Below are 24,683 nucleotides of genomic sequence, written 5' to 3'. Positions count from 1 at the left end.
AGATTTGTCTGAATATATATTTATTTTACATTTATAATAATTATTGTAATTAAAATAACAATATGTTCATCATAATATGTTAAATAAATAAATTGAAGGGAGCTTCCCCACCTTTGAGGCTATTTTTTTGTTATTTAAATTAAGGTGCTTGTAGTCTGCAGGAGCAGATGAAGCAAACATTTGTTGATGTAGTTTATAAAAATGGCCTCAAATCACTGCTCTCCTGACATATTCAGGTAGGAAGTTTCACTGATCTTGATAATACCTAGAATTAATGAATACACATTTGCAAAATGAAAGCCTTTAAAAAGGCAGATTTTTTAAAAACTTAAGAAAGGGCAGGGTGGATGTCAGGTTTTACTTCTTTTAAACGTTAATCTCACAAAACTTAACCCTAAAGCTTTGCAAAAGTAGAATGATATCTCCAAATGATTCCCCTATTATAGAAGAGCAGGAGTTCTTAACTTCATTGTGTCTAGAGTCCTTGGGGAGTTTGATGAAACCTAAGTACCTCCTCTCAAAACAACATCTTTAAAGGCATAAAATAAAATATATAGGATTGCACAGAAAAGTGTTTATATTCAAAATAGTTATCAAACTAGTTTAAACAGCAAATTCATGTACTCCAAGTTGAGAACCCCTGTTGTTGACCTACTTACTGTAAGTTCCGATGAGCTGTTGAGCTTCATCGTACAGGATCCCTTTAAGAAACAAACAAAAAAAAGTATCCCATTATTGTTGTTTCTAACAACTTCCATCCACCCTCAATCTCAACTATAGTTTCTACTTCCAAACTCTAGCAAGAGACTAAGGACAAGCCAAGAAAACAACAGGGAAAGTCATATCTACCAGAGGGATCATGCTGTGGACGAGGGAAATATCTTTGTTCTCCAATTTCTTCATGTAGCGGACAATATTGGTTTCCGACTGATAGCTGTGACAGAACACAGAATACATATTCAGAACCAAATAGGTCAGCCTACATCCAGCCTTCTAGAAGAGGTTAAGATACGACTCCCCTAAAAGGGCTGCAGATTAGGCGCCAGATGACATGACATAATGGAGAGGGTGCTGAACTTGGGTGTAGGAGAAAAGAACCTAAATCCCAGCTTCAGTATATGCAAGATGAGGTAACAACTGGTGAATCACAGAACTGCCTCAAGTTTCTGCATTTGGAAAATTTGGAAAATAGGAAATGTAATATTTACACTCATAAGGATGTAGGGAGGAGAGTGCTTGATAAATCTACATTCATGGGAGATCTTAAAATACATTACTGATCTGGGTCAGGGGTTTCTAACCTTTTTGTATGACATGGACCCCTCTGGTAAAGCCTAGGGACCCATTCTCATAATGGTGTTTTTAAATGTTTAAATTAAATTAGATTGGATTAGAAAGGAATATTGAAATATACTCATCAAAATACTTTTTTAAATGAATCATGGGTTCCAGGTCAAAAACTTCATAGGAGAAAAGGGCACTAATACAGGATTATTTCTAAGGGATTCTTGACCTGAGGTTTGGAAGGGACTGTTATTACTGAATTGACATTATAAGGAAAAAATCATGACACTTGAGAGTAGGGAAAGAAGAATGATGGTGGGAATGCAAAGTGAATGGCCCATCAAATTTCTAAAGCCAATGTCCTATTTAAAACATACTTTTGGGGGCAGCTGGGTAGCTCAGTGGATTGAGAGCCAGCCCTAGAGACGAAAGGTCCTAGGTTCAAATCTGGCCTCTGACACTTCCCAGCTGTGTGACCCTGGGCAAGTCACTTGACCCCCATTGCCTAGCCCTTACCACTCTTCTGCCTTGGAGCCAATACATAGTATTGACTCCAAGACAGAAGGTAAGGGTTTAAAAAAAAAAAACATACTTTTTAAGAATTATTAAACTGTGGCACCTACATTGCTAAGCAAAGAAATACTCTGCTGAGGAATGCCCATTTAAAGGTTGTGAACCTATCACTAATTGCCTAAAAACAACCAGATTTCCATCTGTAATAAAATCTGTTGTCAGCTATAATAAAAAATATCCTCAAGTTGAAATTACTTGCTTGATGCAAAATGCAGATGTCAAGGAAGCTATACTAACCTGTTGAACACTTGATGTGTCAGGAATGGGCTGGTTCTTTTAAATGGGGTCCCTAGGATACCCCTCCTCTCTTCTCCCATGCTCTCAGCAACCAGTTCCTATAACAAGAAGGCACAGAAAAGTTATTGTGCATTAGATAAGAAGAGAGAAGGAAGATAAATATCTTTCATAAAGGTATCTAGTCTTAATAATGCATGAATATCAAAACCCTGAGACAACTTATTTTTTTTATTCAACATTATTTTAACAATTCCTATGAGCTTAGATGGTGAACAACGCAACTTCCATTATCCATTCGACTTATCAAGAGAATTAACCAACCAGGGATAATGAAGCAATAGTCATTTGCAATGTGAGAATTTTCCTGATAGGCCTACAGTACAAAACATGGACTAAGAAAAAACTGTAAATTTATAAAGGACTGAGCAGCAAAAGTATTTGGGAAGCCACATTCCCAGCTATGCCCATGACCTAAGAAAAAAAAGTGGCAAGAAGGCAATAGACAAAAGGAGACAGCAAAAGGATCTGAAAGGAGGGCTGAGATGTGGTCCAAAAAGGCCCTTGGATTCCTATAGACATCTCAGAGCAGAAGAGTTGGAAAAAGCTATCAGTTGTTCAGTTGTGCAGAGACTGAGGGAAATTCCAAAAACATGTATAACTTTCCTCATATTCCTCTCCTTATGCCCATCCAGAGACAAATACTATAATATACTCTATTCACTGATTTTACCTAAATATTTATTATCCTTATTTTTTCCTCAAACATAAAATGGTGGAAAGTGAGCTAGAATTAAAAGTAATTTTTAATTAGGGCAGAAAGCAAAACCTTTCTCTGAATGTGAGAAATTTTCTTAACTGGGGGCCCTGAGCTTTTAAGATACAATTTTTAAAGTTATTAATTAATAATTCTTCTTATGATATGAACTCTATAAAATAAAAGGACCATTAAATTTGAAAATGTGGCTACTTAAATCTCTAGAGAGAGAAAGGGAGTACGGAGGAAAAGGCAGTAATTGGAGAAAAGGTCAAACCATAAACCAGGGAGGATATAGGAAAGGTCTGAAAAGGATTCCACTCTTTTGATTTCCATATTACCCTCTGGATTTAATATAACAGGGAAGTTTTGCTTAATAATTTCTTGAAATATGATGTTTAGCCTCTTCTTTGGTCATGATTTCAGGCAGTCCAATTATTCTTAAATTAAATATCCTTGAAATGTTTTCTAGGTCAATTGTTTTCCCAATAAGATATTTCACATTTTCTTCTATTTTTCATTCTTTTGACTGTGTTTCATTGACTCAATTCTGTTTTGAAGGTTTTCTTTTTCATCAATATTTTTGTGCCTCTTCTACAAAGCTATTCTCTTTGCATAATTTTTTGTATCATTTTCATTTCCTTTACTAATTTTTCCTTTACCATTCTCATCGCTTTCTTTAACTCTTCCAGGAATTCTTGTTGGGCTTAGATCCAGTTAGCATTTTTCTTTGAGTTTTTTTAATAGCTATTGTCACACTTTTGTCTTCTTGTGAATTTTATTATGCTAATTATTCTTCTTGGAATATATACTCCATTTTGTCAATGTCTTTACTAAAATAGTGATTTCAGAACTGAATATAGTAATGCATATGTGGTCATACTCTCATCACTTCTCTATAGAGTTTTGCAAAATGCATGAAGACTCTCATTTCCTCATTCAAAACATCATGTCACACTGCAAAGTACTTGCTTATGACCAATTACTTTTAATGCTAAGCAGTCATTTAAAGATGTACATCTTGCTCTATTTTCTTACATTAAGACTTTCAATGGACCACTTCTAAGGGGCCATGCCCTTGTAAGAATTCCCCCAACAGAGTCTCAACACAAAATTACTTTCTTATCTTTAAATATGGTTATATCATTGTTGTTCACATCCTCTGCCCCATCCCACTGCTATGGTTCCAAAGAAGAATTTTTAAGTATCTATGTTTTAATCTGACTTACCGCAGAGGACTCACAGCCAAAAATCCACAATAAGTCATCCAGATCTTTTTCTGTGACTGTTTCGTCAAGGGAAATGCCAAGCTACAAACAAACAGAAAAAGAAGCATTAACTTGGAATTCAGGACCTTTTCGGAAACCCCAAGTGAATCAGAAATTGCTGAACAATTTATCCTCGTTAACCTAATGGAACACAGCTAGTTATGAAGGCATCAAAAGATATAAAACTGAAATGACTCTTAGCTAGGTTGAATACTCTCATTCTAATGATTAGGAAATTAAAGACTAGAGGAGGTAAGTAATTTGTTCGGTCACAACTAGAAGAGATCATATTCCAGTTCAGATCATCTCATTCCAGATCCAGTGCTCCTTTCATTGCAACACAGCTGCCACTCTTATTCTAATCTAGTTGGCCTGCAAGGTAGATAATACCTGTCTACCTATGTCACCATAAGGAAAGGGGCACCAAAAGATATTAGAGGAATGTGGGCCCTCATGGCTTCACTTCCTCTGGCATGACCAGATTCTGAGCCATTCTAGACTTTGATGTGTGCAAGAGATTAACAGGCAGAGTGCTGTGTTGTGGCCATTCCCCCACCCTCCATGGCTTTTGAACAGAGTCAAGGTCAAAAGTGGAAATCTGGATGTACTGAGATCAAAGATGAGCAGTCATTTCTAATGTTGCTTTGGCTCCAGGTCAGTAAATAAAAAACAGAATAGGGCTTTTCATTGATTCTTCTTCCCTAGGTATAGAGAGACTAAATGACTTGCCCACATTTGCTTAGAAAATGGAACTAATGGAATTAGACCCAGTTCTTGTGATATTGCAATGCAATATTCTTTCCACTAAAACAGTTAGGGGGAAATGTAGCTTTGAAGAAAAGTATTTTAGAATGAGAATGGTACAAGAAAATGACCATCTCTGATCACAGAAAAGGACTGACTATAATTACTACTACTACTACTACTACTACTACTACTACTACTACTACTACTACTACTACCACTACTATTACTTGTTTCAAAGGGACTAATGGCATCACCAGGTGATGTCTTGACTCTTGCCTGAATTGGATTTAAGTAAGGCAGAGGTATAAAAAGTGGTCAGTCTCACTCTTTTCTTCCAGAGTCATCAAAGTCCAGTGGCAAGAAAAAAGTCAGGATGCCTGGCAATGTCCCAAGATCCAGTGGATGACCATGGTATCTCTGATGTCTGACCAAGCCCTGAGTGCTTACAGAACCTGCTTCAGCTGCCTTCATGATCAGGGTAACAGATTGTTCTCATTGGCCCATTCTGCTCGGGAAATCTTCACATGCTTGAGGTAGATGCCCCCCTAACTCATTGATGAACTTGAGGCTAATCTGTTCCCTCAACCTAGTTTAAGTAACACATGTGCCAGTTTCATCGGGATGTGGCCACTCTACATGCTACAGCTTCTTGGAGCTACAAGTGAGAGCTGGTAAAAAGGACCTACCAAAGGTGGATAAGCAGTCCTGAAAAGAGCTTAACAAGTTCTCACATCAGAGGTGCTAGTCCTCTCTGAATATCTCTTGCACTCTTTACACCACTACTACTACCACTATCACCACCACCACTACTACTACTACTTAAAAATAATGATGTGGATAACAGCTAATATTTACATAAGCACTTTAAAGTTTTGCAAAATGTTCTACATATATTCTCTCATTTGATCCACACAACAGTCTTGTGAGGAAGTACTATTATTATCTTCAGTCTTCAGATGAGGTAACTGAGGAAGAAGGGATGAAGTGACTAAGTGGCTTTCTTAGAGTCATACAGCTACAAAAGGAAAGAGAATGGATCTCAAAGCTAGGAGGACCTGGGCTCAAGTTCTACCTCTAATAACGCCGGGCTGTGTAACCCTGGGCCAGTCATTTAACCTCTCAGCATTCTAGGCAACCATGGAAGACTTCAAATTGCAGAGAAGAAACCAATTTGCGTGAATGGAGGAGTTTCCTTACTTGGAAATCCTTCTACCAAAGAAATCCCTATCTTCAGGAAGGAGATAGAGGTCACTATCCTGAGACTGCCATAGAGGACAACATAAAACCCTAAGAAATGAGAGAGATTATTGCAAGAACCAGTGTCATGCCTCTGTTCTCCATGTCTGAAACAAAACTTGATATTCTGAGGAGACACTTAGTTTGCAGCAAAACAAAGACATGCCAGTCTCAATGGGGGAAAGGAGTTGTTTCCAAAATATGTAGTTTCCCTAGTTCAGATTCAAAGAGTGAAATCCAAGCAAAAGGCCAATAAACTAAATTCCACTTACCGTGCCATCACCAAAAAGCCGAAAGTTGATCTGCCGCTGAGCTGCTCTATCCAAAACCTCATTTAAGGAACAGCCACATTGGATCTTCAAGGTATCAAAGAATAAGTCATGCTGAAGCTTATGACCAGCTCTCTTGAGACCTAGGTCAAAAACAGAATAGCTTAGCTTTACTATAAATGACAAAACCCCTCTATGGGTATCAGCTGTTCTACATAATAATAATAAAAAAAAAAACAGCTGACATTTGCATAGTACCAAGCACTGTGTTATGTACTCAACAATTATGTCATTTGATCCTCATAACAGCCTTTGGCAATAGGTACTATTATTATCTCCATTTTACAGAGAAGAAAATTGAGACAAATAAGGATAAGTGACTTGTTGAGACAAATGAGGATAAGTGACTTGTCCAAAGTCACAGAACAAGTAAATGTCTAAGTCTGAATTTGAACTCAGGTTTTCCTGACCCACCTGGTGCTTTATTCAGGACTACTCCACTTCCTAGATTATCTCATAGCACCATGAAACTGTTTCCTATTCTCTTTCCTAAGTTTATGCTATGGAAGGAAGGAAGGAAGGAAGGAAGGAAGGAAGGAAGGAAGGAAGGAAGGAAGGAAGGAAGGAAGGAAGGAAGGAAGGAAGGAAGGAAGGAAGGAAGGAAGGAAGGAAGGAAGGAAGGAAAGAAGGAAGGAAGGAAGGAAGGAAGGAAGGAAGGAAGGAAGGAAGGAAGGAAGGAAGGAAGGAAGGAAGGAAGGAAGGAAGGAAGGAAGGGAGGGAGGAAGGGAGGGAGGAAAAAAAGATTTATTAAGTGCCTACTATGTGACATGTACTATACTGAGCATTTTACAAATATCTTATTTGATCCTCACAACAACCCTTTGAAGTAGGTTGTACTATTATCCCCATTTTACACTTGAGGAAACTGAAACAAACAGAAATTGTGACTGACTAGGGATCACAATGCTAATAAATATCTCAGATCAATTCAAACTCAGATCTCACTAACCACTGCACTATCTATCTGTGTCCAGGAGAAATTTTGGGAAAGATCCTTCAATATGTAAGGATATATGACCACATGAGCTTGGTGGCTCTCTGTCTACCAATGCAGATTGTATCCTCCATGCTTTAACTAATAATCTTTAAGAGATCTCATCTTGAAAAATCTCTTCACCATGCTGGCCCCCTTATCCCAATGCCAAATTCCTTGCAGGCTTCCTTCTCCTGCCAGCTGTGCTTCTTTTTGACTCTCTTCCCCCTACCTCTTTCAGCTCCTTTTTATGTGTTGACTTCCCTCAAGAGGCTGAAAGTTCCTTGAGGGCAGGGACTTTCTATTGCTTGTACTTTTGTCCTGAGACCTCAGCACAATGCTAACATTGCTCACTTGCCTGTCTAAGTTGCTATGGCCAAAATAATTTACCACCCGATAGCCTGCCTTCTGGCGGCCAACTTCCTCAAATGTAGCTAGCCTGGTACTCAAACAATGGTCTCTCATTTTATTCCCTAGTCCATACCTGAAGCCTTTATAGTTTCATAAAACCAGCCAGACCCTATGGGCATGCTTAGCATAACCTTAGAGGAGCCAAGTTCACCTTCACACCACGATGAAGAATAGGAAGACCTTAGTGGCAGCAGGAGGGGAGTATTTTTAAGCTTAGTTTTGTGCGTTTCCTACCCCTCTGTGGACATTGTAAAACACATAGAACCTTTAGAACCCTGTTACATTATTAATACATAGATTAGAACACAATGTAGGTCAAATAATATCCCTTGAAAGTTAACAATGATACATATAGGAAAAATCTGATACACCATGGTTACTCTAAAAGGAAGGTATTGGGCAAGACCAGACCCACATTGGTATAATAAAAGGGATATTGAAGGTGTTTATAATCTTTTCCATAAATTGCTAGTCAGCTCAAGGAGGGGGGAGGGAAGAGGGAAGGGAAAGAACATGAATCATGGAACCATGGAAAAATATTCTAAAGAAGTAAATTATTAAAAAATAAAATAAAACATAACCTTTTCCATAGCATTTAGTTAATATAAAAAATAACCGAATAATGGAAAGAATGCTACAGTTATAGACAGGAGGCTGGGGTTCAAAATGTAGTTCTGATACTGTGTAACCTTGGGCAAGTTATTTAACCAATTGGAGTCTCAATTTTGGAATCTATAAAATGAGTATTTTTTTTTAATTCCCTACCATCACAGGGTTGTTGTATAAAGCCTAAAGCAAAATATACATGTGAATTTTTATAGGACATTCCATCCCCCATTTTTCTGTCTTTGCACAGATACCCACATCTGAACTGCCCACCCTCCTCATTGGTGCCTCCAGGAATCCTGAACTTACTTCAAAGATTAAATCTCATGGGCATCCTTTCTTTGTTGGTTGACTTGGACTAACCCAATCGTTAATGCTCTCTAGTTCTTGTCTATGTATCTATTGTATCCTGGTATAATGGTATATATATTTGTTTGTTTCTTTCTTTACTTATTTATTTAGTAATAAAATGGCATCCTGGTATAAAGTAAACTCCTTGAGGACAGAGACTGTTTTATTTTTATCTTTATATCCTCAGTACTTAGCACAGTGCCATGATTTTAAAATTTTTCATATGAAGCAACATACTTATTTAAAAAAAAACAAACCCTTACCTTATGTCTTGGCATCAATTCTAAGACAGAAGGGCAGCAAGGGTTAAGCAATTGGGCTTAAATGACTTGCCCAGGGTTGCACAACTAGAAAGTATCTGAGCACAAATTTGAACTCATGTCCTTCTAACTCTAAGCCTGGTGCTCTATCCATTTACTACCTAGCTGCCCCTGAAGCAATATGATTATGATGAAAAGAGTTTTGGATCTGGAACCAGAGTAGGTGAATTTGAACCTTGGCTATACTACTTACTACCTTGTCATCTCTAGCTAAATCACTTAACTGGCCTCAGTTTCCTCATCCCTAAAATGAGGGGATTAGATAAAATTTCTCAAAAGTCCCTCATAGCTTTATATCCTACCATCCTATGTTACAAATATTATTTCCTAATCTAGGAGTTTTTCAAGTTTCTCAACTAAATGTTTAATATTGTAAGAGAAATTTGCAAAGAGTAAAAACATACTATCATTGAAGCAGTATTATTTGGATAATAAATAGTCATTTTCCAGTTTAAAATAATTTAAAAACCGAGCAAGAATGGCATGTATGTGGTTCATTTCCTTTAGCTGAGTCAACATGTACCTCTACGCTGTAGTGTACTGGAGCCCACTTTGTAGATGCTTGAGAGAGCAGACTGTTAAATGTTCAGTGAGTATTTACACCTTAGAAACAGGCAAATGCTACAAATTAAGGCTTGGTTTCTTGTTTTGCTGATTGTCTAGTCTTAAGAAAGTGATGGAGGAAACATTAATAATGGAGTTATAATGGAGTGGTGGAGGTGGATTTGGGGGCAGTTCAAGATCTGGTTGCTAAACGTTTACCAGCACAGCCTTGGTTAAGATCCTGTCTCATAGGATTGCCCTTTCTAAATTATAAGATGATCTACAAATGTTAGCTTTCATTATTATATGGGATTTTGAGAAAGGCAAAAGGCTACACTATAAAGACCTACTAGTTTTAGTTGACTATATGCTCATTGAGTTGAAGTGTGTTTATTACTGCTAAAAAAAAATAATAAAACAAGTTGAGCCTAGGCTGCATAAATCCAAAGATAGGGTTCAAGAATTCTAAATTCTGGAGGGCAGCTAGGTAGCTCAGTAGATTGAAAGCCAGGCCCAGAGACGGGAAGTTCAAATCTAGCCTCAGACACTTCCTAGCTGTGTGACCCTGGGCAAGTCACTTGACCCCCATTGCCTTGCCCTTACCATTCTTCTTCCTTAGAACCAATACATGTGTTGATTCCAAGATGGAAGGTAAGGGTTTAAAAAAAAAATTCTAAGTTCTGAATTCAGGAAACCTCAATTCATGTCCTAGTTCTGTTCTTTGAGAGCTGTGTGATCTTGGGCAAATCATTTCTCTGGGCCTCTTTCCTCATGTAGAAATGGAGAGGCTCATGTTCATTCCAATTCTAAGAGTCTGTAAAATTTCCTCTAGAGAGGCAACTTCTATGAAGTAGATAGAAAGCTGGCCTCAAGAAGTCAGAGGTTTAAATCCTATCTCTGTCACATACTAGCTATGTGAACCTGGGCATGTCTCTTACTATCTCAGTGATGTAGGCAACTATTTAATGGCATTACCTGTGGAGTAATTGCTGATCTGTATTTGTAGAAGGAATCTCTGGATTGGGAAATCCCTCAATCATCAAGATCACAGGTCTAGACTCTACCTCTTTCCCAACCACCACAAAAACAAACAAACAAAAACCAACCCCCTCCCCAGATTCTAAGGTGATGATTGTGTATAATTATCCATTTTAAATATTCATTATACCTTTCAATTACTTAAAAGTGAAGTTAACCAGAAAAAAACAAACATGATATTAAACTACTTCCCAAACTTCTTGACCATAATATTAATGTCCCTTACAAAGAGAATTCTCCTTCTTACTCTTAAATTCTATCTCCAGAATAATATAGTGGAATGAACCCCATATGTAGAGTCAGAACCAAGACCAAATACTGGGTCCAATATTTACTATCTATCCAATAGGCACCTGAGTCTGTAAAAATGGAGATTTGAACCCCAGACTTCAATCCCCAGAAGTCCTTGGCACTTCCCAGAATGCCCTATAATCTCATCTGAGATCCACACCTGGGCCGAGAACAAAATTTGTATTTCAACTTACTGTACCACCTACTTGGTCTCTCTGCTTCCGCTTCTAAGCACACGTGTCTCTCAAGATGTAGTGAGTGAAATTGAATGGGCTTATCAGCCCTAGAAATGTGGCTTATTGATTTGTATCTCTGATTTCTAATAATCTTTAATAAACCTCTAAAAATATAATAATTTTATTACTAGAGACTAATTTAACTGTTACAAGTCTCAATTTTCTCATCTATAAAATGGAAGTAATAAAGATACAGTACTTTTTTTTTTTAAACCCTTACCTTCCGTCTTGGAGTCAATACTGTGTATTGGTTTCAAGGCAGAAGAGTGGTAAGGGCTAGGCAATGGGGGTCGAGTGACTTGCCCAGGGTCACACAGCTGGGAAGTGTCTGAGGCCAGATTTGAACCTATGACCTCTCATCTCTAGGCCTGGCTCTCAATCCACTGAGCTACCAAGCTGCCTCCAGATACAGTACTTTCGATGACCTATCTCACAGGGTTACTGACCCTGTTAATCTCATAAAGTGCCATGGGAATGTGAGTTATTATGACTTTACTATGGTTGCAAAAAGTAAAGACTAGTTTCCATGGTTTTTGATCAACCAGTCATATCCAATGATTGGAACTCTTCTGTAAGGAAGAAATGGATCTATGATCTCCTTTCCCAAGTACTCACCTTCTGCTAGAATCAAGGTGGCATTGTGTACCCTCCTGGCAATGTGCTTGAGTCCACTGGAGCCATGGTAGATAGCAAACATGGCGGCCATGTTAGCCAAAAGAGCCTAAAAAACAACATATGTTTCAGAAATTGTACTCTAGGTGTGGCTAACAGTAATTAGTGGGATGATCACAGGATATTGAAAATCGAGTCTGAAAAACAGCTCATGTTATGAATTCTATACTAAAACTTCCTCTAAGTTTGATTGCTTAAGAGATGACCATTGAAGTATTCATTTAAGAGTTTAGTATGAATATAAACTAAAGAGAGTTCCCCTTCATAAACACATATGTATATGGATGTATATCTCTATAGTTAGCTATACTGACATATCTTTTTACATACAAGAAAAGCATCATGGTATAGCAGAAAGAATGAGACATCTAGGATTGGAGAAATGAATTCAAATCCTGGCTCTAATACTTAATTACCTACATGATCTGGAGCAAGTCACTTAACATCTCTGGACCTCAGTTTCCTGATCTGTAAAATAAGAGATTTAGACTCTCTTATTATGAATGGCCTTTAGGGTTCTTTCCACTTCTAAATCTATGATCCTTTGCCTGGTAGCTTGTTTGATGGGCTTCTGCCCAAGAAGGCAGTGTAAAACAGTGGGAACTAGGAGACATGAATTCTGACCCACTAACCTGCTGACCTTTGGTAAACTGCTATGTCTTCTCATTTGTAAAATGGCAGAAAGATATGGGCAAAACAAGGAAAGTACTTTGTAAATTTGGTGCTCTGAAGAATTACAATCTTATTAATATTTTGGTCCCTGCTCTGCCCCTATTTGCTATGTGATCTTGGAGAAGTTGCCTCTGCCCCAGGTCTTGGTTTCATTCTCTGCAGAATGGAGGGGGGCTAAACTAGATGAAGAGGAAGCTAGATGGCTCAGTGGGTAAAACACTAGGCCTGGGTTCAAAGCTGGCCTCAAAGACACTTACTAGCTGTGTGACCTGGGGCAAGTCATTAACCTCTCAACAACTACAGTATCTTTGCCAAGAAAATCCCCTGGACATATACCATACGGTCCATGAAAACACAGAGTCAGAAACAACCAAACAAAAACAAACTAGATGAACCCTCAGGACCATCATTCATTCAGATTTCCCACATAATATCAGACTCTTTCTATAAATTAATTTTGCTTAACTGTTTTTTTTCCTACCTCTTTCTTTTTCTTAGTTTTTGTAGTAAGGGATGGTTCTTTGGGAGGAGGAGAGAAAAATACACTGGGAAATGTCAATGATAGAAATGCATAAGATGCCAATAATTTTTTTAAATTTAAAAACAAAACAATCTGTCTTTCATGCAGTAGGTGTTATTGCTACAGGATCTTTCAATGTCCAGGTACATTCCTTTGTTACCTGAGCCGTGCAGATGTTGCTTGTAGCCTTATCCCTCCTGATGTGCTGTTCACGAGTCTGAAGAGCAAGACGGTATACTTCTTTTCCTGCAGCATCTCTGAGTCAAAGAAGAAAGAATTTGGTCAGTCTGACTCACCATGAACTGAGATTATCTACACTAATGGTTTATTCACTGAAGAAAGAGGAGGTTAACAATTGCCCTGTGCCATGTGAAGGTCTCACTCTCTGGCCACTCATCCTTAATCCAAAAATCTTTTCCTTTGTGTCAAGAAACCTTGAGGAAGGAAAGAGGAAGGTCCAGAGGTTTAGCTCTATATTTACCTAAATGAAGCCGACCTGAACTGGTCTCTTTAGCCTCAAAGAAAAAGGTTCTATATATCCAAAAAGGTCTCTACACAAATACATGGACACATTTTTTCAATAGTTGTAAAAGAATTCCTGTCATCTGGTCTATTATGTAGATATCACTAGAGGCCCTTTAAGATAAGAATGCCTAAGAGATCCTAATATTTAATTCTATATTAATTGAAAAATTAATAAAGAGTTCCTCTTTTCTCTCTATTCTTAGGAAAAAAAATGTGTTTTCAAAACAAAATACTTTCAAAATTTTGCAAGGATAACTATCTAGGCTATTTGCTCACAGGTATTATTTGCTCAGCTGTTAACACATGGTCTAATAGATAAAGTCAATTTTCCCTAGAAACTGTCATGGGGTTTCAGGAATGACACAGCTTGACACTTCAACAATTAGAAACCCTCAAGTAAACACACAAAAAGTTACATGAAGATCAAAGTCCTTCAGATGTCTTTAAGACATCCTGTGGCTCAGGCTCAGAAACTAATACTGGGGAAACTTCTAAATGCATTTAGCTTCAAATAGTATAGCATATATCAAAATAATACAGGGAACAGGATAAATGCAGTCACACATGGAAAACCCAGTGGAACTGCTTATTGGCTATAGGAGTGGGATGGGAGGAGGGGAGGGAAAGAACATGAATTATGTAACCATGGAAAAAATATTTTAAATCAATTAAGTAAAATTTTTCAAATAAAAAATAATAATAACAATAATTATGAAGTCACCTTCAAAACTCACTATTTCCTAAGATGAATGAATATCCATTCATTCATTTATTCAATAATTAATTACTTCTTGTGTTGAGGACACAATGCTAGGCTCAAGAGAAGATACAAGGTTTACATAAAATGGATAAGAATAAATTATTAAATTTAAAATTAAAATTAAAATTTTAAAATAAAAATTAAATAAAATCCACACCCTTAGGTTACTCTAAATGAGTAGAGAGAGAAAACAAAAACAGGTATAATAAACATTACTTGGAAAATGCATAGGGAAAGTACAAAATATTAAATATAATGAGAAAGATGATCTTGAGGGCAGAAAGGATAGGTATTTTCAATGGAGGTTTCCCACAAGAGTTGACATTTGAGTAGGGCTTTTATCAGAATGATTATCACTTAAATTTGTTGTTGTTCAGTTATTTCAGTTGTGTCCGACTCTTTGTAACTCCATTTGGGTTTGGGGGGGGGGGGGTTGGCAAAGATGCTGGAGAAGTTTGCCATTTGCATCTCCTGATCATTTTACAGATGAGGAAGCTGAGGCAAGCAGAATTAAGTGTCTTGCTCAGGGTGACATAACTTAATAAGTGTCTGAGGCTGAATTTGAACTCAGCCCTTCCTGACTCTTGGCTCTGCACTCTGTCTGCTGTACTACCTAATTACCCCAATCACTTAAATATAATGTTAATAAATTCTAGTTTATTTGTACATGCATAATCATTTTATGTATCTAATCTTGAGTCCATAATAAAGCATTCAGGGAGAAACTGCAGAATTGTCTTGGACATTATCTTGGCCAAATCCAACGCAGGCTTAGGATGGTACTGAACTAGCGAATTAAAGACCATGAAGAGAATTTGTCTCTCTCTCAGGGGACTGATGTTCTTATCCAGAGAGGGAAAACAACCACATGGACAAATATCACAAACGGCCCAGCCCTTTCCATTGAGCCAATCCCACCAATAAAATGAGTGCAAGTGATGAATGAGGCAGAGACTGTAGCTCCTTTTGGGAGGGACCATGAAAATACCTAGTGCTATCTCATACTAGAAACTGGTAGTGTGCCCCAAATGATGCCATGGCTGTACAGTCCCATTCTTTTACTGCAGCCATGCACATGCTCAGGGAGGCTAGAACCAAAAAACTATTCTTTCCTCAATCTCCTTTTTAGATACTTCCTTCATTGATGCAGAGAGCACAAAGTTAGAAGAGAGCATAGCAAATGGGCAAAGCTCATTCTGTCTTGAATTCTGGTCTTCAGGTTAAGGGGAAGAAACAAATGAAAGTACTAAATGTGGAAAAGGAAAAATCCAGGCTTTACCTTGTCACGCCCACCATTCTTCCAGGCATCATTCTCACCAAGTTTTCCCGGACAGCAAAAAAGGCAGCATGTGGTCCCCCATAGCACAGGGGCACCCCAAACCTTTGGGAACTCCCCAAAGCAATGTCAACCCCAAATTCTCCTGGTGGCCTCAAGACACAAAGAGCTAACAGGTCAGTAGCACAGCAAGCCAGAGCCTAAAATGATGTCAAGAGAAAGGATGAAATCAAGCCACAACCATTTATTTAACTCATATGTATGTGCATTTTATTTAACATTCAAAGGGAAGTAGCATGATATAATTAATGCTGAACTGTGTCAAAGGATCTGAATTCAGATGCTGATTCTGCCACTTACTATTTATGTCGCTTTGGGCAAGTAAAGTTTCCTCATCTCCAAAATGAGAGGATTGGACTTAATAAATTCTACCTTTAACTCTAGAACTATGATTCTATGGTCTCCTTCAGTACCTAATAATGCTCTTAGTAGGAACTTATTAATATTGGAGTTTGGGGGGGCTCTTTAATTTGTTATCACTTGTAGAGAGATTGAAACAAAAGTCTTTTATTTGCTTTAATAGATGGCCATTGACTGACAATACCATATATGAAATGATCACTGAATTAACCCTTTTATATTTTATTTCTTTGGAGGGGGCATTACAAAGATCAGTGGAAATAATTAAAAATATTTTATATAATTAATTATATTTGATAAGTAATTAATTCAATTATATCAGTAAGACAGACAATTCAGTATATATATATAGATAGATAGATAAGCAATTAATTTAATTATATCAGTAAAACAGATGATTTAGTACATATATATATATACATACATGAAAACCCAAATCGAAAAAAGGCATTATTCCACATGATCCCAAAGATAGGGTTATAATACTTGGGTTTTTTCTGCATGAAAGAAGGCAAAATGCCTTTTCCCCTCAAAACTAATGGCAAGAAATAGTTATTCCTATATAAATACATATGTAGACACACAACCATATGAATTTGTATATCCATATTCCAACCACAGAACTATTAAAGATGAAGGGTTTGAAATTATAAAGAACAAGATTGATCCCAAAGAAGAGAAATGAGGGGAAAACCCCCTGTCTTTGCAAAAGTGGGAGAGGGGCTCACAGATGTAGAACATTGATCATTGGTCATTTTTCTTTTTAAACTTATCAATAAAAGCCCCCTTTGAAAAGTTAATGTTCTAATATCATGCTGATTAATGAATGCTCATTGAATAAATAAGTGATGTACTAGTGCCACAGGTTTACAAAATGCCTTTTTTCAACAATGCCCTATTTATCCTGTATAGAGCTTGCTTTGCATGTTTACTTGCAGGTTGTCTCCCCCATATAAGCTCCTTGAGGGCAGAAACTTTCTTGGGCTCCTTTTGTGTACCCAGGGCTTAGCATACTACCTGGTATATAGTAAGCACTTAATAAATATTTATTGTTGGGGGCAACTGTATAGCTCAGTGGATTGAGAGCCAGGCACAGAGATGGGAGATCCTGGGTTCAAATCTGGCCTCAGACACTTCCCAGCTGTGTGACTCTGGACAAGTCACTTGACCCCCATTGCCTAGCCCTTACTGCTCTTCTACCTTAGAACCAATACACAGTATTGATTATAAGATGGAAAGGAAGAGTTTTTTTAAAAATGCTTATTGTTGACTGATGGATGATAGTGATGACAATGAACGATATGTGGATAGAATTAGACTTAAATCCAGGAAGACTTAGGTTCAAGTCCCACCTCTGGCACATTCAGCTATGTGACCCTGAGAAAGTCATTTAGCTTTAATACTCTAATTCTCTCAGAGAAAGTACCAGCAAAAAGTATTGTTAGTTCCTTTCCTCGGCAACTATTTTGATGCCTTGAACATGATAGGTGCACAATGTTTAACTGAAATGGATTGTTTTTAAATATCAAGGAAGGGGGGTAGCTGGGTGACTCAGTGTATTGAGAGCCAGGCATAGAGATGGGAGGTCCTAGGTTCAAATCTAGCCTCAGACACTTCCCAGTTGTGTGACCCTGGGCAAGTCACTTGACCCCCATTGCCTAGCCCTTACCACTCTTCTGCCTTGGAGCCAATACACAGTATTGGCTCCAAGACAGAAGGTAAGGGTTTAAAAAAAATTTTTTTAAATAAAAAAATAACTATCAAGGAATATAAAGGAAATGAAGCTTGTAATTTGGTCACAGAAGAAGCAGCTTTAAAGCCCTGCCTTGGTACAGTGAGTTTCTTTATCCCAGATTTCCCTATACTAATGAAATTACAGGACTAATCCATAGCCCTAATAATAGCAGCTAACATTTATATTAGGTGGTGCAGTGGATAGAGTGCCAGGTCTGGAGGCAGGAAAAATCATCTCCCCGAGTTCTACTCTACCTCAGATACTTAGTAGCTGTGTGACCCCAGGCAAGTCATTTGATCCCTGTTTGCCTCAATTTCCTCATCTGTAAAATGAACTGGATAAAATAAAATGGCAAACCACTGCTGTATCCTTGCCAAGAAAACACCAAATGGGGTCAGGAAGAGTCAGACACGACTGAAAACCAACTGAACAATGACATTTATTTAGGAACTTAAGGTTTGAAAATCCCTTTACATATCTGATCTCATCTGATCTTCACAATTCCCCTGTAAAATTGGTGCTATTATTACCTCCTCTTCTACAGGGGAGGATTAGGAGGGTTAATGAGAGAAGCTAGATGACTTGCCACACAGCTATAATTTGAACTCAGCTCTCCCTATGTGTTACTCCAGCACTCTATCCACAAAGCACCTAGTAAGTGTCTTACATCAAAGAAATCTATGACACCATACTGACTTAGGAGAGGTCTTCAAAAGTTAACATTATTGAAAAGCCAATGGTAGGCTTTTTTTCCTTTTACAGAGAGGGAAACTAAGCAGCCAAGAGAGAGATCAAGGACGAAATAATTGAAAGTAAGCTCTGGTCCTACCCCATGCTGGTGGGCTCTATCCACAAGCTCTGCAAAGTCTTCCACATTCCCCTCTGTATCTGGATACTGAAACAGTACTCCGCTGACATCTTTACCACTGAAGTCCATTTCATGAGGCAGTTTCAATTCAATGAGGACCCCAATGTATCTGGAAAAAGAAATAGCCATCGGATTACACATAGGGTTGAAATATTTATAGCTTACATTTAGAAAAGGAAAATATTATTTTAAAAATAATAATATTTTAGAGGGGTAGCTGGATGGCTCAGTGGATTGAGAGTCAGGTCTAGAGACAGCAGATTTTAGGTTCAAATCAGACCTCAGACCCTTCCCAGCTGTGTGACCCTGGGTAAGTCACTTAAACCCCAATGCCTAGCCCTTACCGCTCTTCCACCTTGGAACCAATACACAGTATTGATTACAAGAAGAAAGGTAAGAAAAATTTATTTTAAATAAATACATTTCTTCTGAAAAAATCCCAATGGTGCTTAAGTTGGTCAGTGGGACAAGCCTGAGTGATACTGTGAAACAGGAGAAGTGTGTGCTCTGTGCCCCAAGGGTCCCCTGCAGCACGCTGTCCACTGCAGTTGTACCCCCTTCTTTCCCTGCCTCAGCTGTTCAGCACACTAGGGATCTCTACCAAAATCCATCCTTCAGAATGGATCTGAAACCAATTCCCTAAAGATAGTAAGAGCTGAAAGTGCTACTCCCTTACTTTCCATAGTAACAAAGATGAAAGTCTTAGACTAAAGAATGAACTTGTGATAATAAAATCTGGACTCTAAATAAAGACATTTGAGAAGACTGGGGAGTAGGGCAGTGTACTCTTCTAGGATTCCCCAAAATCATTCCGCATAAGAAAACCCTTAACCAACAATCAAACTAGTAGGAGTTACCGAGATAAATTAGAGGAAAATAAGTTCACAGAGACACAGGCAAAATACTTGTAACAGGGTTGGACATGGGGGAATCCACTGTTGGGACTGCCTACAGTACAGGCTGTGGAGATGGGCTCTGCACAATAGGAATATTCGAGAATGTTATATCAGGAAGGATTCCTCTTCCCTGAAAAGTTTACTGCAAAGGGAGCAGACACTGCAAGGCAGTTTCCCTTTAGATAAAAACAGGATGGAAAAGAACGTTTCAGTGAAAAGAATATAGCTGCTTGTATCCTAGGGAACGGTTCAGTGTCCAACCTGTGTAACCTGAGGCAAGCCAATCTGTTGGAGAGGTAGGAAAAAGAGAAATGATGTAGGCAAATCTGATTCTTCATTTCAAAAATACAATTGAAAAAAAGTTACTTGGCTCGAGTCTGGATAACAGCTATCGTCTGTGGATGGCACCGGGGGTCAACATAAAATTTTCTATTTTTGCTGTGTCTGTTAAAAAAGAAAGAAAGAAATGTACAAAAACACATAAGGAATTAAATTTTGTAAGAACACAAAGCAAGGTCATTTTATAGGACCAGAGGATTCAGAGCTAGAAGGAACCTTAGAGATCATCCAGGCCAGGAGGGTCTAGATCTTTTTTTGTGTCAGAGCCCCCTTTACCATTTATCTAGCATTTTAGGATTTGCAAAGCACTTTACAAACATATCATTTTACCTGCATAACAACCCTGAAAGAGATGAATGATATTATTATACCCTTTTTAGAGTTTAAAAAACTAAGGCAGGCAGAGATTAAGTGACTTGTCCAGGGTCACTTAGCAAATAAGTTGAAGACCATATTTTATATCGTCTTACTGGTTCCAGACCTAGGGTTATATCCATTTTGTCCCCAGCTGCCTCATGACCTTTGTCAATCTGGTAAAGTCTATAAATGGCCTCCTCAGAATAATATTTTTGAAGGCAGCTAGTTGGCTAAGTGGCCTGGGAATAGAAGGTACTGGATTCAAATTTGACCTCAGATATTTCCTAGCTGTGTGACCCTGGACAAGTCACTTAATCTCCATTGCCTAGCCCTTATTGTTCTTCTGCCTTAGAACCAAAACACAATATTGATTTTATGATAGAAGGGTTTTTTTACATAATACTTTTAAATTTTAAAATGCATAACATATAAATTGCAATGAAATATATAAAATTTAAAAATGCATAAAAAAGATATGTAGGATTGCAAAGGAAACCAATTATATTGAAATAAAGATGCAATTTTTTTCTTATCCAAGTTCACAAATTTCCTGAAATCTGTCCATGGACCCTAAACTAAGAACCACTGATCTAGTCCAATCCTATAATTGAAGAATAAGAAACTGAGGTCTTAGAGCAGAAGGTTCTTGCTCAGAGTCCCCAGGTCATTGGATTATAGAATTTAGAGCTGAAGGAATCCTGAGGCATTATATAGTGCATATTTCTCACTTGATATAGAAAACTGAGCCCTAGAAATGTATGGTATCTTGCCCAATGTTGAAAGGCTTCTAATGAGCAGCAAAACTCTATGATATCTTCATGCTTCATGAGTCTCTGACACCAACTTAGGCAAATGAAAAAAGTATCGAAATAATTTTTTAAGGGATTAACATCAGTTAAGGAGAAAAGGAAAAAAGTCAGGAACTAAATACAAACTGCATTCAACTCTATAAGAAATGTTTGGTGGTGTAGAGAATGAATAGTAGAGTTGGAAAAATGCAAGACCCAAAAAGAAGGAGAGACCCATCAACTGGGGAATGGCTAAACAAGCTGTGTTATATGATTGTGACTGAATACGGTTCTACTGTAAGAAATGATGAGAAGAATGCTTTCAGAAAAAAAAAAAAGGAAAACCATATCAACTGATGCAAAGTGAAGTCGCAGAACCAGGAGAATACTGCACAAAGTGACAGCAATATTGTAATGATAATCAACTATGAAAGACTTAGCTACTCTGATCCAAAATAATTCCAAAGGACCCATGATGAAAAATGCTATCCACCTACAGAGAGAGAACTGATGAACTCTGGAATGCAAATTGAATATTTTTTTTCCTTTCTTTACTTTGTGTGTGTGTGTGTGTGTGTGTGTGTGTGTGTGTGTGTGTTTTCTTTTGCAGCATGGCTACCATGGAAATAAGTTTTGAATGACTTCAAATGCATAATTGATAACATTACTTGCCTTCTTAAGAGATGGGGGAGGAGCAGTAAGGAGGGAGAGAATTTGGAATTCAAAAATTTTTTTTAATTTTTAAATTTAAATTTAAAATCCAGTTGTGAGATCTTTACCAAATAAATGAAAATATATATTGGAAAGAGCACAAAGAAGAAACCAAAAAATCCTCTGTGATCAGGAATAAAACAGCAAAAGAAAACTCATCTGGATCAAAATATTCATGAGATGTACAAGATCAGATTTCAAAATAAGGATAAAGTTGAAAATTTTGATTAGGCAGTTGTGTTGTTTCCACTGCAGAAAAACTGTGATAATTAAATAATCTCCTTGTAGTTCATTTTAATTGACTTTCATTAGCAATACATCCTTTCTCCAAGACAAAAAAAAATTTTTTTTTAAAGGCAAAGCTTTCACTATTCTAAGAGACAGGAGGGAGTTATAGAGGATAGTATAGTGGACTTGTGGTCAGAAAGACTTGAGTTCAAATTCTACCTCACAGACTTAGTAGCAATGTGACCCTGGTCAAATCTCAATTTTCATTAGCCTTAGTCTCCTCTTTTTCTAAACCCTTATCTTCTCTCTTAGAATCAATATCAGTTCCAAGGCAGAAGAGCAATAAGGGGTAAGCAACTGGGACCAAATGACCTGCCCAGGGTGACACAGGTAAGAAATGTCTGAGATCACATTTGAACCCAGGACCTCTGGGCTCCTGGCTTAGCACTCTATCCACTGAGCCACCTACCTGCCCCTTTCAAAGTATCTTTTTTTTTTTTTTGAGGTAAGCAAGGTTAAATGGCTTACCCAGGATCACACAGCTAGTAAGTGTCTTAAGGTGGGATTTGAATTTAGGTCTTCTTGACTATCCAATTTGCCATCTAGCTGCTCCCTCAGTCCCCTCTTATAATAATTGGCATTTAATTAATATGTTTACAATTTTTTTTTTGTAATCTTGATATCCTAAGGAACTTAGAAAGAACTGGGGCTAACCACTATACCACCATTTTTTTTTGTTTGTTTAATGTTGGGCTAATGTTTACATTTTTGGTTAATGTTGGGTAAATGATTTGTGAAGGGAGATAAAATTAATTTTTATTTTGTAGTAATTAAATGAAAGTATTGGGATGTAAAGCATCTTCTTTGGGCTCACTGATATCTTCTTTGTAACCCAACTCTGGGTAACAGATAAAGCAAAGCTAATGACATGACGGTAATGAGGATCAATACTTAAAAAAAAAGTTCTCTGATGCTTGCTCTTGTGTTTTGAGATGACCATGAGCTCTCAAAGCCTCTACCAGCCATTCTACATTCTGGCAAACTCTATTAAGTCAGTGAGGGACCTGGTAACAGCCTGCATATGTTTTCTGAGAACAAGTCAAACTAAGGATGGCTAGACTCATAATTAGAGGGTTTACAACCAGAGGATACATTTTTAGCCACAGCAACTCATTAAACCATAACCTATGAAGTCATTTAGTGGATAGAGTACCAAAGGGCTGGAAGCTGGAGTTGGGTAGACATTAATTCAAATCCAGTCTCAAACACTTACCAGCTGTGCCATCTAGCCTGTTTGCCTCAGTTTCTCCAAATGTAAAATGAGGATAACAATAGCATCTAGGGGGCAGCTGGGTAGCTCAGTGGATTGAGAGCCAGTCCTAGAGATGGGAGGTCCTAGGTTCAAATCTGGCCTCAGCCACTTCCCAGCTGTGTGACTCTGGGCAAGTCACTTGACCCCCATTGCCTAGCCCTTACCACTCTTCTGCCTTGGAGCCAATACACAGTATTGACTCCAAGACGGAAGGTAAGGGTTTAAAAAAAAAACAATAGCATCTACCTTCCAAAGTTGTTGTGAGCTTAGGAAAAAGATAAGGCTAGACATATGAATTTGTATGTCAACAATAGAAGTGTTTTTTGTGTAGTAATACATGTATTACCCAGATCAAATTGTTTACCATCTCTGAATGGAAGGGAGGGAGATGGTTTGGATCTTATAATTTTGGAAAATTTATGTTGAAAATTATTATTATGGGGACAGGTGGGTGGCTCAGTGGATTGAGAGCCAGGTCTAGAGATAGAAGGTCATGGGTTCAAATATGACCTCAGACACTTCCTGATTATGTCACTCGACAAGTTACTAAACCCCCATTGCTTAGCGCTTACCACTGTTCTTCTGCCTTGAAACCAATACACAGTACTAATTATAAGATGGAAGATAAACACACATATATATGTATATATTGCACATAATTGAATGAAATATCTTCAAATTTCAAAAAAATGTAAATCATTTGAATAGAGTTTAAACTCAAGAAAGCTAATTAGATCCCTAAAGCAGAGAGAAAAAGAAGTCCCGTAGACAGAGCTTTGTTAAACTCACATGATTAAAAGGTTGAGAATTGGTTTTACTTGACTATGCATACTTTTTGCAAAGTTTTTATTTTTATTTTTTTCATTTGGGGCAAGGAAAATTGGCAATGAGAGAGTGGATAGGGATGAGTGCCCAAAAACCCCAAAAACCTCAATCTTCAGTCCTCTATGAAAAAAAAAATAGAAAAAAGTCATTGAAGCATTTTTTTAATGCACAAAGGAAAACAGAAAGAAATTAAGAAGTTAACATAGACAAGTAGGACAGCTTTGAAAATTTGAATTTATTTTCCACTCTTATAAAAACCAAGCCATAAATCCAAGGGATTTGTGCTTTCATGCCCAAACCTCTTTTTTCTGTTCTACTGTGGATACACACACACACACACACACACACACATGCACGCACACACACACACGCATGCGCGCACACGTATTTTATTAGGTTCAGACTTTTTTTAAAAAACCAATACAATTTTTATAAAAATAGAAGGGCTTCCCATGGAAAGGAGAGCAATCACCTCATCAGAGGAGAAGGGAGAAAAGGAGTGTAAAGATACTGACAACAAAGAGCTTTGAGGTTTAACACAGGGGAGAAGGGACAGTCATAACGTATGGCCTCTATGTGAGG

At 37.7% G+C, this 24,683-nt stretch overlaps 1 protein-coding gene across 1 annotated transcript in view; it reads right to left on the bottom strand.

Annotated features, from left to right (window-relative positions):
* Positions 1-24,683, bottom strand: part of GLDC (glycine decarboxylase) — a 118,805-nt gene that overhangs the window by 59,268 nt on the left and 34,854 nt on the right. Inside the window, exons 5-14 of the mRNA XM_001371698.4 lie at positions 19,908-19,985; positions 18,607-18,754; positions 15,626-15,822; positions 13,222-13,318; positions 11,813-11,918; positions 6,372-6,511; positions 4,078-4,158; positions 2,095-2,192; positions 850-934; positions 660-701 (exon numbers count right to left, since the gene is read on the bottom strand). Of these exons, the coding sequence (XP_001371735.2) occupies positions 660-701; positions 850-934; positions 2,095-2,192; positions 4,078-4,158; positions 6,372-6,511; positions 11,813-11,918; positions 13,222-13,318; positions 15,626-15,822; positions 18,607-18,754; positions 19,908-19,985 (1,072 nt within the window). The remainder of the gene's footprint in view (positions 1-659; positions 702-849; positions 935-2,094; positions 2,193-4,077; positions 4,159-6,371; positions 6,512-11,812; positions 11,919-13,221; positions 13,319-15,625; positions 15,823-18,606; positions 18,755-19,907; positions 19,986-24,683) is intronic.

Source organism: Monodelphis domestica, chromosome 7, assembly GCF_027887165.1.
Source record: "Monodelphis domestica isolate mMonDom1 chromosome 7, mMonDom1.pri, whole genome shotgun sequence".
In the NCBI taxonomy this organism is placed as follows: Eukaryota; Metazoa; Chordata; class Mammalia; order Didelphimorphia; family Didelphidae; genus Monodelphis; species Monodelphis domestica.
Note: the sequence above shows the minus strand (reverse complement) of the source record. Positions and strands in the feature narration are given on the sequence as shown.